Genomic DNA, 15,850 nt, shown 5'->3' on the forward strand with positions numbered 1-15,850 from the left:
ATTGAGATTGTTCACAGCTTTAGTCTGCTTGGCTCCACAATCAACACTCTTGGCACCAGCAGCCAGGAAATTAAAAGACGTACTGTGATGGGAAAGTCTACTGTTGGGACCTCTCTAAAGTACTGAAGAGCAATGGTGTCTCTCTGGAGACTAAGGTGCCTCTGATACAGGCCATGGTCTTTGCAATCACTTGTTATGCATCAGAGAGTTGGACAATGACTAGGGAGGATAGAAGGAAAATTGATGTCTTTGCGCTTTGGTGTTGGAGAAGAGTACTGAGGGTACCATGGACTGCTAAGAAAACAGATTCATCCCTGAGAGGGTTAAACTGGGTGGTTCCCTGGAGGCAAGGATTCTGAGGCTTCATCTCACATACTTTGGTCATGTTGTGAGGAGCGACTGGTCCTTGCAGAAGGACATCATGCTTGGGAGGGTGGAGGGCAAGCACAGGAGGGGAAGACCCTCTAGGAGGTGGACTGATTTGGTGACCAGGGTAACTGGAATGGGTGTGTCGGAGACAGTGAGATTGGCACAGGACAGAGAGGAGTTTAGGGCTGTTGTACACAGGGTTGTTATGAGTCACAAGTGACTCGACAGCACATAACAACAACAACAACAACAATCTCCTAAGTGCTGGTATTAAGGGTGTTGATTGTGTATCCAATCAAGACAAAATCATTAACAGTTTCAATCCTTTATCTATCATTATGTTGCCCTCTGGCCCAGCGGTATAGTCCTTTGTCTTCCTGATGTTAAGATGCAATCATATTAAAGGCTATAGTCTTAGATTTCTGCAACAAAAGCTACTGTTCCCTCTCATTTTCAGTAAGAAAGGCTGTGTCATCAGTATAACGCAGGTTGTTGATGAGTTTTCCTCCAACCCTAATGTCACATTTTTCTTCATAGAATCCAGCTTCATGATTTGTTCGGCACAAAAATTGAATAGGTACGGAGAAGCTTTGTGTCACATATTTTGAGCATGTTACTAGGAGAGGTTATTCTTTGGGAAAGGATATTTATTCTTGGGAAGCTGTAGGGTTGGCAAAAGAGAGGAAGATCAGGTAGTCTGGCATAGTGTAACAGCAATCGTTCAAATGTGTCTTGAGATGGTGAGGATGGGACAGGAAATTTCAGAGTTCAGATCTGTTGTTCAAAGGGTTAATATGGTTCGGGCTCGACTCAAAGGAACCTAACAATAAAAACAAGGTCAAGAAAAGGAGTTCAGAAAGGCGCTGCTGAGAAAGCAGCATTAAGTGAAATCTTAGGAATGAATACAATTCAGCCAAGATAATAAAGGTAATATTATTATAAAGTGGGGGGAGGCAGCCCCAGGTAAGGAGGAGAAAATGGCACTTTTAAAGCAGAAAATGAGTGTGGCTGGAGTGGAGTAAATGATAGACACTAGAAAGACAAGCCCAGTCAAATCACACAGGAAATCCTAGTGCTGTGTAAGCTAGAAGAGCAGCACAGTAACAGCACACACAGGGCATGCTAGCAGGAGCACAGATTTTGATGAACTGTGAATACTAAGCTCTAGGAAGGCTTTTTGCATACATAGCTACTGACAAGACCTGGACATTTTTTAATGATTCCAACTATCAAATGGAGATTATAATAAAGGGAAGTAATGGAAATATAAGAATGTCAATGTTTCTGTACGATGATTCTGACTTGGACAGAAATGAAACTTCAAAGATGGGAAAAGAGTGAATATATTAAAGTGAATTGTAAAGATAGAATCAACAGAATCTGATGATGGGCTGGATAAGGGGTGTAGGAGAAATACAGGAGAACCAAAAATTACTTCAATAACCAGTATGGAAAAAAATTGCCAAGTTGTCATTCCAATTACTAAGACAGAGAAAAAGGTTACAATGCAAGCAAGATATGCAGGCAAGAGCAAGACTTCTAGTTTGGACATGTTACATTTCAAAAACCAATGAATTTCACTCAAGCTGGGTTTCAGGTGGGCAGCTGGTCAGAGCAGCCTGGAGCCCAGAAGAGAAGTGTAAACTAAACATATAAATTTAGACATCTTTGGCATTTGGATGGTATTTAAAGCATGATCTCACCCAGGAGAAAGTGGAAAGAGAGTCCAGAACTGAAAAGCTGGACACTTAACAGTTAGGTAGAAAAGGAGTTATATGGTATACAATCTACTGTTGTGGACTCAAATCTAACTCACTGAGATCCTCTGTGGGGTTTCCGAAGAAACAGCTGGTGGATTCAAACTGCCAACCTTTTAGTTTGCAGTCTGATATTTTATGTACTATGCCACCAGCGATCCTTAAAGGATATAGAGGCAACTTCAAAAGTGAGTTCAGGAAAGTAGAAAATTGAAATGAAAACAGTAGGAGGAAATATAAGGAAAAGACATTGGTTCAAGAATGAAAAGACAACAAGTCATGTCAAATACAACTAATGTCTTATTAAGTGTACCTACCAAAGGGTCCCTGGAGTATTGACTAGACTAAGTTCCTCACACCAGATGAACACGCATCAGGAACAAGTGTTATAATTCAGGATGATCATTAACTTCCTTTCTCTATGTAAGTGAATGCAGGCATTATCAGATGTTTATCATCCATGATCATATTATCCACCAAAACCAAACAGTTTCTACTCCAGCAATCCCAACTCACTCCATGAAGTTGATATGCTAAGCTACAGGACAGAGTAGGGTTGTCTCATGGGTTTTCTAAGGCTGTGAACCTTTACGCAAATAAATGCCACACTAGTTCTCCTGAGGAGCAGCTAAGTGGGTTCAAACCACCAATCTTTTGATTAGGAGGCAAGCATTTTAACCACTATGACACCAGTTCTCCTGACTTAAGGATAAGGACCATCAAGATACCAGAAAAGTACAAAGAACTCAAGTTTGGTCGCTATTAGGCAATTATTTGGTAGTTTGGAAATAACAAAAAACTTTAAAAAAAGACCTATATTGTATATAATATATATATATATGTATATATATACATATACACACACATATAAACAGATTTTTATTTGTATATAATGACTAAATAGAGCATAAGCTTTTATTTCTACATAATTTGAAAACTTTGTTTATCCAAAAATAAGAATAAAAAGAAAACTTTTCAATTTTTCTCTACTATAGCTAGTATTTCTCATATCCAGCAATGAAAACCAGATGTTGTTTCTTTTCATCTGCGATCTTAACGTGTAATAGGGTTCTAGACCAAAAGTTTTAGAATTACTGCTTTGAGCTTCTTTACAATTATTATATGGCATGAATTTAAGCTTACCCTGACAAAGTATCGCATGATCTTGTTCTGGAAATCTCCAGGAGGTAGCAATAAATAGAGTAAGACCTCACACAAATCCCTGAGGAATCCTAGCAATAGAAAAGGCAGATGTAATATTAGGAAACATAAAATCAGCAGCCACTGTAATACAAACAGAAAAGGGAGAAAAGAGTTTCCTAACTATACCAGTTTATTATTTTAGTGAGTTGTTTTTGTTATGTATCACTGAGTAGGAATCAACCCAGAGCTGACCGTTTGGTGTGTTTTCAGAGGCAGTTTATCACAAAGGGAGGTGACTGTCCATCATTCTCCTGTGGAACAGCTGGTGCATTTGAACCACAATCCTTTGGGATTGCAGTGCAGATTCTTACCACTAGGCCACCGGAGCTCCCTTTTTAGTGAGTAGTATTTGTAAAAAAGTCTTTCATTATTCTCTAAACAGTAATTAGTCATTAGTCAAACATAGGTTTTGAAAGTTTATTCAGATGTAACCAGTTGTTTTGAATCATGAGAATATAAAATACACAAGTTTCTCCAAAATATCCTTTTGGACACAAAATGAGTGTCTATTATGAATTATCTTTGCACAATAAGCAATTCTTTGAACATCTGAAAATGTACTTATAACTTATCCTGAATTTAAATATACCTCTAATCAAGAAAGAATCTCTACAATCCTGTCAGGTAATAACAAAGAAAAAAAAGTAAATCCGTCTACTAAACAGATAAGAGTTCAATTTACAGAAAAGTATCACATGTAACTCTACCTTTTTTTTTCATTTAGTCATTATTTCATCTCAGTACTAATAAAATGGCAATAAAAATTTTAAATTTTAAAGAAATAAAAGAAAAAACCAATCTACTTTATAAATCTAAGAAAACAATTTATAAAACCAGGTATTTTTTTTTGTAGTGGCTATGCTAATATTTTATGAAAATATTATGATAAAGCAAGTAACCCTTACTAATTGGATAACCAAGAAAAGGCAACAATGTCATTTAGGAATGGTTTGTGTAACTGCCCACAAAGAAAAGTAAAGTTGATTAATATCACTGCAATTGTCCTGCCAGAAAATATTTTAGGATGACAGATGTGTTCTTGAAGTAAAACCAATAAATTCAAGGGAAAGTAAACTCATCTAGATGAAAATAAGTCAACTTTTAATTATGAAATGTTTCTGTATTTACTGTATTTTTAAAGGAAATATATTTAGAATGTATTTATATATATTTAAAATATAACCCTTATAAAAGAAAAATAAATCTGCAAATCACTTTTAAGAAGTTAACAAATGACAGAATAAAATAAATTCAACTTTATTATGTTCTTTAGTACATAACAATAATTTCATCTTTATGTTTTCACCCTTTGATTTGTTCACTGGTTCGGTTAATTAATTTCTAATCAACTGAACAGTTACTGTTCTCAAAAAGAGTACCTTCTTCCTCTTTGGGAGAAGTGCAGACTAGATCGCGGCAAATTTCCTTCTCCATTTCAACTTCAACTTCAAAGAAGGTATCTACAAGATCTTCTGCTGTACCTGGAGATAAAGGGAAGTATGATTAAAGACACAAATGATAAAAAAAAAACAAATTTCAAGATCCAAATTTTCAACCAAATAAAAAATGTTACCTTTTACTTGATCATCTTTCTCTGTTATTTTCTGTTGCGCTTTTCTGAATACTCGCAGATGTGTGCCAAAATCATCTACAATGCGTGTAGTAAAATAAGGTTGCCAATCTATTTCTTTTGACCTTATAGAAAACACATTATATGAAAACATTATAAAAAGCTTATTGTGTAAAAGCAGAAATCTAATAACTACTAAAGTAAACACCATCACAGAGACCAAGAATCTATTTATAGGGGTCAGAAAGCCCAAAAATAGGCTTACCTAGCCATTGTGTTATCCTCATTGAGGGGACATAATCTCAAGCTACTATAACTGTGCACACATGGACTTGCAAGTCATCAACAGTTGTGAGACCAATATAAAAGAGAGAGCTTTCCACTCTATGAGGTACCCTGGTGATGGCAATGACAGTAGTAGAGAGATTGTGACAAACTGTGGCACTTCTGTAAAGAGACTGTGGCAAGGTGTAACCAGAGAGCACTGACATAAAGACCACAGTTAAAGGTTTTGATTGCTGGATGACTGAAGGAAAAGCTGATTTGTAGGTGCTCTGAGATAAAGTTTGCTGGATAACTGGGGAAACCAGAGGCTTCCTACATTTGTGCTGTTGAACTAAACCTGGACTTTCACTAATTGGGTAATTGTGTCTTGTTAATCTGGCTTGGGACTATTGGGCTAAACCTGGTCTTGCACTGAGTGATACTCTTTGGCTCCCTCACTCTCCAACTTAATTCTCTATTAAACCCCAAAACTCTGAGTAAAGTCTGTGAGTCAACAATGAATATCAGAGCCAATGAATGGTGGAAATAAGTGCAGGAGCACTGGGGGTGGCATGTCTGGCTGAGCAGCTTTCATCTGAAACTATGGACATTATTCATGGGGACAGTTCCCCGTTAGGAAGTGAGTAGAAAGAAGGCAGACTCAGACACTGCCATTTTTCTACATTGCAACTGTTTCTTTTACATAGAGGTTTCATTCATTAAATACTGCAACTTAGCACTCAGCCTCATATAACTCAGCATATAGCAAATCTACTTCATTAAGTCTTCTAATATCATTAAAAGTATGCTATGTGTCAAAGTTTAAAAATACTATTTAAATGTTCAAAATAAAAAGGAAAACAGTTTTCCCTTAGGTTAGTATAAAATAAGTCTGATAAGAGGTATATATCCAATCTGTCAGCAGAGACATAACAATATCCAGAGATTCCAAAAATTTTTAATATTTTCTCTTAATAATATTTCAGATATTTCTACATTTCTTGAGAGTTTTTTCTCAATTCTCAAGTCTTCCTTTTAAATGTATAATCCAAGTTCTGAACCAAATTGTTAAATTAGTCTGAATAATGTGTTCAAATAAAGTAGAATTTAAAAACTTGGCTACTAAAAATAACTGTGGTTACACATAACATAAATATATAAAAATGCAAAACATGACAGATATACAGATGAAAAAATTTTTTACTGCTTTTAAAAGCTACTACTTTATCAGAAATGCAACAGATGTCAGAATTCATTAAAGATTATAATTTTCAGTGCATCAATAAAATGGTAAAACAATAATCCAAAAATAATCAATATTTATCCTTAAATTGATCCTTAAAAGATAATTGTTTTGCTTAAAACAGCACTAAAAAGAATTCATTATTTTTAAGACCTTAAGATAGCTGGAAAACAAAGATTCTATTTATAATGATATTGTGATTGGGAGAGCCAGAAGGAGCATTATAATTTATCTATACATATAATAAAAAGTTAGTCAAGAAGATACTTTTTGAAAGAAAAGGTCCTCAAATGAGATTAAGGAATAAAAAAAAAGTTTATTTCCAAAGATAACTACAAATTATTTATAAAATCAAAATCCATGGTCATCAAATTGAAACCAAATCATAGGTGACCTTCCAGAGGGCAAATGAGGACTGCAAATAACACAGGCACAGATTGCTCATATTTCTCCTGTTGTGTTTTGGTAGATCTGAACCATCAGTGAGATGCAGTATTTGAATTAGCAGCACAATTTTTTTATGGACTATAACACTAGAGCTTTCTAAATGATATGTAGTAATGTTTTTAAACATTAAATGGCTTTTTTTTTAAAAAAAAAAAATTTCTTTTTATGCTAGGCTGCACGAGGAAGAATGTGACATCAGGATTGGTAGAAGAATCGTCAACAACCTGCGTTATGCAGATGGCACAACCCTGCTTGCTGAAACTGAGGAGGACCTGAAGTGCTTGGGGCAGAAGGTCAAGGACTGCAGTCTTCAATATGGATTGAAGCTCCATATCAAGAAAACAAAGATTCTCACCACTGGGCCAGTTGGCAGCATCAGCATGGATGGTGAAGAGATTGAGTTAGTTAACAGGTTTAGTTTGCTTGGCTCCACAGTCAACACTCTTGCTAACAGCAGCCAGGAAATCAGGAGATGAACTGCATTGGGAAAGTCAGCTGTAAGGGACCTCTCAAGTGTACTGAAGTGCAAAGACATCAGGCTGGAGATTAAAGTGCACCTGATGCGGGCTATAGTCTTTGCAATTATGTGCTATGCATGAAGAGTTGGACAGTGACTAGGGATGATAGAAAGAGAATTGATTCCTTTGAGTTGTGGTGCTGGAGAAGAGTGTTGAATATACCATGGGCTGTTAGGAGAACAAACAGGTTTGTTCTGGAGAGGATGAAGCCAGAATGTTCCCTGGAGTCAAGGATTCTGAAGCTTTGTCTGACATACTTTGGGCATGTTGCAAGGAGGGACTGGTCCTTGGAGAGGAACAGCATGTTTGGGAGAGTGAAGGGACGGCACAGGAGAGGAAGACCCTCGATGAGATGGACTGATTCTGTGAGTGGAGTGGTGGGAATGAATGTGTATGAGACGGCAAGATTGGCACAGGATAGAACGGTGTTTAGGACTCTTGTACAAAGGGTTGCTATAAGTCGCAAACAACTCGATGGCACATAACAACAGCAGCAACATGTATATGTATGTATATGTATATATGTATTGTTGTGTACCATCAAATCAGATCCGAATGGTACAAGAGGAGATTGCCCCTCCTTCAGTGGAGCATCCCGTAGATTCAAACTGCACGCCTTTGGGATTGCAGCACTGCTTCTTGCCACCAGAACTCCCTAAACATTAATGTTTTTATTACATATACAGAATGTACACAAAGACATGGCCAAATCAACATAAAAAAGATAAACTGGATTTCACACATACATACTAAATGTGTAACTATATTCAGCCGCAACAACAAAAAATCTTAAACTTTGCAGTCTCATCATTAAAAAAAAAATCACAATCAGTTTAAGCTTCTTTTCATAATACTTTCATGGATATTTCTTAAAAAGCATTCATACCTGAAAATTTCATAAAAATAAGTACTTAGTATGTTGTTACTGTTGCTGTGTACTGTCGAGTTGGAAAAGACCAATAGGTGACCCTCCAGTGTGTTTTCAGGGGCAGTAAATCACACAGACTCTCCATATTCTCCTGAGGAGTAGCTGGTCGATTAAAACCACATACTGTCAGGATTGCAGCACAGTTTCTGATCATTAGGCCATGACGTTGTTAAAAATAGAAATCTAAATTCAAATTTTAAAATAACTTTACATATTCACAATGTTCTTTTTCACTTATTTAACTGTCATTGTTATTCTTGTTAGGTACTGTCAATTCCACTCCAATTCACTGTTACCCTATGAACAAGAGATCAAACAGAACCTTTCCCTGTTTTGCATCATCTGCATAGTTCCACCAAGCTCAAACTCAATGCCCCAGTCAGTGTGTTAATCCAATAAGCTCAAGGATGTCAGAGATGACGAGGATGGCAGAGGTCTGGGTTCAGATCCACTGTTCATAGGGCTGCTCTGAGTCGTATTCAACTCAACAGCACCTAACAACAGCAACATAATAATAAATTAAGGGAGTTCTAGTGAGTTCCCCAGAGTTCCTCTGCTAATGCAGAGGTAGCAAGCACTTCTAGAATAGGTCAAATCCACCAGGTGCTCTGCAGGAAAAATGGACAGTCTTTCCCCATGTGATTTAGGCTCTCAAAATCTCAATGGGAGAGTCAACGACGAGTCATTTCTGAAACAAAGGCAATAAGCTTTTTGTGTATAATAAATTAAGATGACTTAAAAATGTAAAGATGACTTAAAATTGGTATATTTCAGTTGAAAACGTCCCTTCTATGTTCCACACTGACTTGACAGTTCCTACTCACTCTAGAGTTCTTCTGTCAAATCCATATGGAAGCCTTTGTGAACACCAACCTTTTCCTTACTGCCTTGTCCAAAGTTATATATGTTATATTCAAGTATGGTGACCCTCTAGTAAAAGTTCATTTTAACAAATTTAGTAGCTACATATGTTCCGTTTCACAAAAGAATGACATTTAATGTAATAAAATTTTATACCAAATATAGATTACAAATTTAGAAGGCATTTCAGCCTACCTGAGTTTGCTATGATGAATTCTATTTAAAATGAGTGAAATTAAGAAGTAATGAAAATATATATGTAATCTTGTCTCCTTTTCATTTTCCATGGATTTTCAAAAAATTACAAATATGGTAGCACGAAGCAATTTTTTAAACCCTTTCAATAATGACTCTCGCTCTTAGGGCTGAGACCTAAAGTATTCTCTGAGAACTTGCATATGGGGCACTTGCTTACCTCTTCAGAATCTTACCTCCCCTCCCACCCTTTCCTTTACTCCTTGTTCTTCAGATCACAAACTTTCTTCCTGTTCCTCAACCTAAAATGTCTTCCTCTATACCCCAATGCCTCACATCGGACCTTTTTTGCTGGTCTAACTAACCTTAATATCACACACAAGCAAAATTCTGAAGATTATTTCAAAATCAACTGTAACAGTACATTAACAGTGAACTATCAGAAATAGAAGCTGGAAGTAGAAGAGGCTGTGGCACAAGAGACATTATTGCCAATGTCAGATGGATCTTGGCTAAAAGTACAAGAGGAATGTTTACCTGTGCTTCATTGACTTTTTGATTGTGTAGATCACAATAAATTCTGCCTAACCTTGAGAAGAAAGGGTATACCAGAATACTGCACTGTGCTCATGTGAAACCTTGGACCAGAAGGTAGTCATTAGAACAAAGCAAGGAAACACTTCATGGTTCAAAATTAGGAAGGCAATGTGTTAGGGATGCATTTTGTCTCCATACCTTTTCAGTCTGTAAGGAACAGATCATTTGGGAGGCTGGACTTTAGGAGGAGGAGTGTGGCATCAGGATTAGAAGAAGACTCCTCAACAACCTGCGTTAAGCAGATAATACAACCTTGTTTGTGAAACTGAGGAGGACCTAAATGGTTTGCTGCAGAAGGTCAAGGACTATAGTCTTAAATATGGATTGAAGCATATTATCAAGAGACAAAGAGTCTCACCACTGGACAAATTGGCAGTACCATGATGGATGGAGTAGAGATTCAGGTTGTTAACAATTTCAGCTAGCTTGGTTCCAGAATCAACATTCTCAGCACCAGCAGTCAAGAAATCAAAAAACAAATTGGACTGGGTAAGTCTGCTGCCAGGGACTTCTCCAAAGTGCTAAAGAGCATTGATGCCAGTCTAAGACTAAAGTGGACCTGATCCATAGTCTTTGCAATTACTGTTTATGCATCAGAGAGCTGAACAATGAATAAGGATGACAAAAGAATTGATGCCTTTGAGTTGTGGTGCTGGAGAAGGGTATTGCACATGGCCAAGAGGGACAAGGCCTTGGAGAAGGACATCATGCTTGGAAGGTTGACAGGAGAGGAAGACCCCAGATGAGATGGACTGGCATGGTAACTGGGGCAATTGGATTAGTTATGTCGGAGTTAGTATGAGACTGGCTCAGGACAGGGCACAGTTCAAAGGTGTCGTACATCGGGTTGCTATGAGCTGCAGGCGACCTGATGGCACACAACAACAACCATCACCACTCACTCTCCACAAGTTTTCCTTTTCTTCTCAACATTTACCAAACAATTTCTGCTTACACATTAGAGTTTATCTCAAGTGTCAATTCTACTTAGAAGTCCTTTATCTCCCGTTATCTCATACTAGGTCTGGTATACATTCCCTCTCCCCCTACCCTACTTTCTATAGCACTTACATCCTGCAGTTAAGCAATTTGACGCTTGAAATAAAAACAGGAAAAAAGCAGAGACTCTGTTCAACTGTGTCTATTTTATTCACAGTTGTATTTCTAGTGTCTAAATAAGATGATCAACACAGAAAATACTTAATATTTATTTATTTATTCCGTTTTCAGGGTCAGGGCATTACTGCCTGGAGAACATCCACATAAGGTACACACAATGCCTCTTTATTCCTTAAAATTCTGAAGGACAATAAATACTAAGAAGCTTTTCATGCCTCTCCAAACTTCATAGTTATTTAACACAAATGCCAAAAAAGGCAAAGCTGACCTGACCTCTCAATATGTGGGATGAGATTGGACTATATAAACCGCTACCCTAGAGTCATCTATTCCAAACAATACTGCTCATTACCAATAAGGGGAAAAAGACCCCAAAACTAGTTAAGTATTTACAGAAAGAACAATGGACTAGCATATCTGTCCTGGATTCAAATAAACGACTGGTTATTTCATTAGCATTTCCTACATTTGTTTTCTCTAAGAATTATTTCCAGTATTAAGAGTTTATACATCTATTAACTACATACATCATATACATGCATAACATATATACACATACACAAAGTACAAAAGAAATTAGTGATTGGTTAGTAAACAAAAATTGGTCAGTAATAAAAATATTTAATCAAAAGAAAGAAGTCATTAGTTATTTCAAGCTCAATCAAAAAATTATTCACTAAGAATATAAACTAAATTGACTATAGAATATAAGAATGTAGTCTATATTCACTAAATTATAGACTAAGATCATTAAATTTGTGCTGTGGATTGTTACTGTTATTGTTGTTGTTGACTGCTGTCAAGTTGATCATGACTCATAGGAGTCCTGTGAACAAAAGCCTTTCTATAACTATCGTTTTGCAAAGTTCATAGAGTTTCCAGAGGCGTGTTGTTTAGGAAGTGGATGCAGGGGCTAAAATACCAAAATGATGACATAATCTCAGTAGGATTACCCCTCCCTGGTCAGTGTAGTTAAGACTCCAAAGACTAGATTATATAAAAATTGGCCTTACATGAAGATGAAAAAGTAATCATCAACTTAATATGGAAGGGAAAGAGAGTTCAGGTTAGCAAAGTTCTACTGAAGAAGAAAAACAAAGTTGGGTGCCATCTATTTCTTAATCTCAAATAGTTACCACAAAGCAAAAATCATCAGAACTACTTGGTAATGTTAGTGACAGATAAAGATCAGTGGAGTACAACTGAAAATCAAAAACATAAACCAATCTGTCTCCGAGGAACTGTAACTAGAATGCCACACAGAGGCAAGGATGACAAAACTTGGTCTCACATACTCTGGGCATGTTATCAGAAGGGACCAGCCCCTGGGGGGAAAAAGACATCATGCTGTGAAAGGGGGAGGGGCACAGCAAGGACACATCCCTCAAGGAGATGGACTGACATAATGACTTTGACAATGTAGAAAGCACATTGTGCTCAAGCACAGCAGAGTGGGAGGATGGGGCAGGATAGGGCAAGATTCTGGTTTGTTCCCAGGATCATTACGAGTCATAGTCCACTTGATGGCAGCTAGCAGCAAGAACAACAGACGGCTAATTATTGACAAAGATAAAATCCAATCAGGAGGGGAAAGATCATTTCTTTAGCAAATGTGGCAAAGCTAAAAATCTACTTGCAGAATATTGAAACAAGACTGATACTAAACATTATATTAAAAAACCAAAGATGGATCAAGGCCCTAAGTGTAAAACATAAAACTAAAAAGTTGCAGAATTTTGCAGGACATGTTCCCTGTAATCAGTGACCAATACTATGCAGAAAGTGAAGAGGACTTGACGCACTTATTAAATAAGATCAAAGACTACAGAAACTTCATGATGGATTATACCTCAATATCAAGAAAATAAACATCCCTCAAGTGGATCAAAAATGAACATCATGACAAATGAAGAGAAGTTGTAGTTGTAAAGACTTCACTGTATTTGAATCCACCATCAACACCCATGGAAGCAGCATTCAGATTATATACTGCACAGGGCAAATCTACTGCCAAGGACTTCTTTAAATACTACAGTGTGCTTACCCCAAAGAATGGTATTTTCAGTTGCTTCACATGCAACTAGAAGATGGACAATTAATAAGGAAAAGAGAAGAACAGATGCCCTTAAACTAAGGTGCTAAACTGAAAAGTACTGAATTAAAGCGTGGATGAGCAAAAGGACAGAGGAATTTGTTTTGGAAAGTGTGTATACGGTATGTTCCTTAGTTGGGAGGATGGCCAAGACTTTGTCTCACAAAACTTTAGACATAATACCAGGAGAGGATAGATGCTGGAAAAGGATTTCATGCATGGACAAGTGGAGGGTCTGGGAAGGGAAGGAAGACACTCAACAAGATGGACTGATAGGGTGACTGCTAAACAACAGGATTAACACAGCAGAGGTGGTGAGGCCAGCACACATCAGGCAGAGTGTCCTTGTGTTGTACCGGAAGTCACTGGCTTTGGGTTGGGGCTAACCCCAAAGCACCTAAAAACAACAGGACCACACCATCTATTTTTACTATTTCTGTGGCAAAAGTCATTCCCAAACTTGCAGGTTATATTTCCTGTCATCTTAAAAACACAGGACATCATTTTTATCTTAACTATTAAATCTTAAAACTATGTATCTATGCCTCCCGGGAGAAATCTTGCAGGAAGACACTCTAGCATTTCTCTGTTCTATTTCTCCCTATTTCATGCAACTTAACCTCCTAAAAAACCATGAAAAAAATACAGATGCATTTTTCATCCATATTATTTCAAACAATACTACAGATTATCTCATTATAATGTTGCAGAAATAAGCTGCAGAGGTCAAGTAATTTGCCAAAATAATATTTACTGGTTGATGAAAACTTTACAAATTATTTCCAGCCTATCACATTTCAATTACCCCTCCAAGTCTGAATTAGCTAAAAGTATTAACATTTGTATTTTACAGAGTTGTTAAGACTTTTCCTTTCAAGTACCCTGAAACTTAATATAAAGAGGTAGAAGCACAAAAAAGATCTCCTAACATATACCCAGTGCTTTTTGCCCTGTATTTTAATCTCTCACTTAAAGGGGAAAGAAAAATACAGGTATTTTCATGAATCATCTCCTAAAGCTTAAACTTAATTCAAGATATACAGAGGAGAATTCAGTGGTGTTCTAGAAGGCAGTATTTCCCAAATAGATACTGGAATGATAGATACTATTTATGGCATAAGGAGCTCTCTCACATGTGCTGTCATTAAACTTTTACAACAACCTGATGAGACAGGGGTTATTATCCCCAGACTCAAAGACAGACTTTATGCCCTGTCTATTCAAAACAAAGAGTTTGTTCAATAAGTAATAGAAATAAAGCTCAAATCCAAAACTTCAAACTCTAAATATGTTCTTTCTCTTTCACCATATCTCAAAATTTAGCAATTCATTCTATGGAGACACTCTGTACCTGTTAATCCAAGTTGATGAATAAACAGAATCACTAGATGTGTGTAGTAAGTTGATGAATAAATATAATCACTAGTGCGGTATTCGAGCTTTTCTGGGAAAAGGTACAGAATCACTCAACTAAAGTACAGTTTTATATACATATGTAGGGTTTTATAGGGCCTTAGGAACTATGTGCAAAGGTGTAAACTGAAGGAGGGAGTGATGACTTAATGATCCTTTCACAGTCACAATGCACGCGTCTGTACAGCATGAGGATTAAGGGCAGCAGATATTAAAGCAGCATTTGAGTAAACAAAACAAGACCCACCAATTTTCTGAGAACTGCCATCAGAGAAATAGTCTGGAGACTCCATTAAGACATGTAATTTAGCACTAAGAGAAAAAGACAATGTAGGACAAATATTCAAAAGTCATTTACAAAGAAACAATTATTGAACCTAGGGAGCTCTGGTGGTAAGAACCTGTGATGCAATCTTGAAAGCACACAGTTCAAGTCCATTAACTGCTCCTTGGAAGAAAGATGGGCAATCTCCTCCTGTGCAATCAACTGCCTCTGAAAACCCATAGGAGGGTCAGCTATCTGTTGGTTCTGATTCAACAGTACTCAACAACTACTCTATGCTAGTAATTTTATTTGACATGATATTCTTTTTCAGTCTCAAAGCTGCCTCTAAAATTGTTTTCCATTTTTTACAGGTAAGAAAACTAAGGCAAAAAATTAATTAATTTACCCAAAAGGTTAAGTTTGGGGCAAAGCAACGATTCAAGTTTAGGTCAGGTCTAAGAAGAAAGCTGGCTTTTCTTATAATTACCCAACTATTTAGTTTAATAGATTAGAATGCTCAAACTAGAGGAGGAGGCATGGAGAAGAAGAGTGGGAGTATTAAGATAAAGAGATAAAATCATAAAATACCCAATTAGAATGTGGAAAGATGAGCAGTTTCCTCCTGTGTGATCTCCTGCCTCTGAAAATCTCCTCCTTAAGATATCAAACTTCTGAGAATTGAAATTATGTTTATGAGTCAAGTATTTCCCACTTTTAGTTAAGCAGAGGAGAAAGAACATTCTAGATTGAAGGAGAGGAAATATTGATGAGAAAGAGGATAGGAAATTAGCACCCAGATAGGTATCATACAGCTTGCTTTCTCTTGGATTCATTTAATATAATGAAATCTGAGTGGGGTGGGGACTTGTGTAACTTCCTTCTGGACGAAGCCCAGGCACACAGCAAGGTTCTTAGAAAAGTCCTCCAAGGACTGAGTGAAATATCTCAGTCACAAAAGGACAAATACTGCATAGTGCCACTGTTGTAAAATGGGACTGACTTCAGGGTT

The 15,850-nt window shown here is 36.9% G+C and overlaps 1 protein-coding gene across 2 annotated transcripts in view; it reads right to left on the reverse strand.

Moving 5' to 3' along the window:
- SNX13 (sorting nexin 13) overlaps positions 1-15,850 on the reverse strand; it is a 172,288-nt gene that overhangs the window by 70,872 nt on the left and 85,566 nt on the right. For both annotated transcript variants that reach the window (XM_006880270.1, XM_006880269.1), the window contains 3 exons: positions 4,903-5,024; positions 4,709-4,810; positions 3,270-3,358 (listed from right to left, as the gene is read on the reverse strand). In XM_006880270.1, the coding sequence (XP_006880332.1) occupies positions 3,270-3,358; positions 4,709-4,810; positions 4,903-5,024 (313 nt within the window). The remainder of the gene's footprint in view (positions 1-3,269; positions 3,359-4,708; positions 4,811-4,902; positions 5,025-15,850) is intronic.

This window comes from Elephantulus edwardii, unplaced genomic scaffold (genome assembly GCF_000299155.1).
Source record: "Elephantulus edwardii isolate Elephantulus edwardi_28Jun2011 unplaced genomic scaffold, EleEdw1.0 scaffold00007, whole genome shotgun sequence".
Classification (NCBI taxonomy): Eukaryota; Metazoa; Chordata; class Mammalia; order Macroscelidea; family Macroscelididae; genus Elephantulus; species Elephantulus edwardii.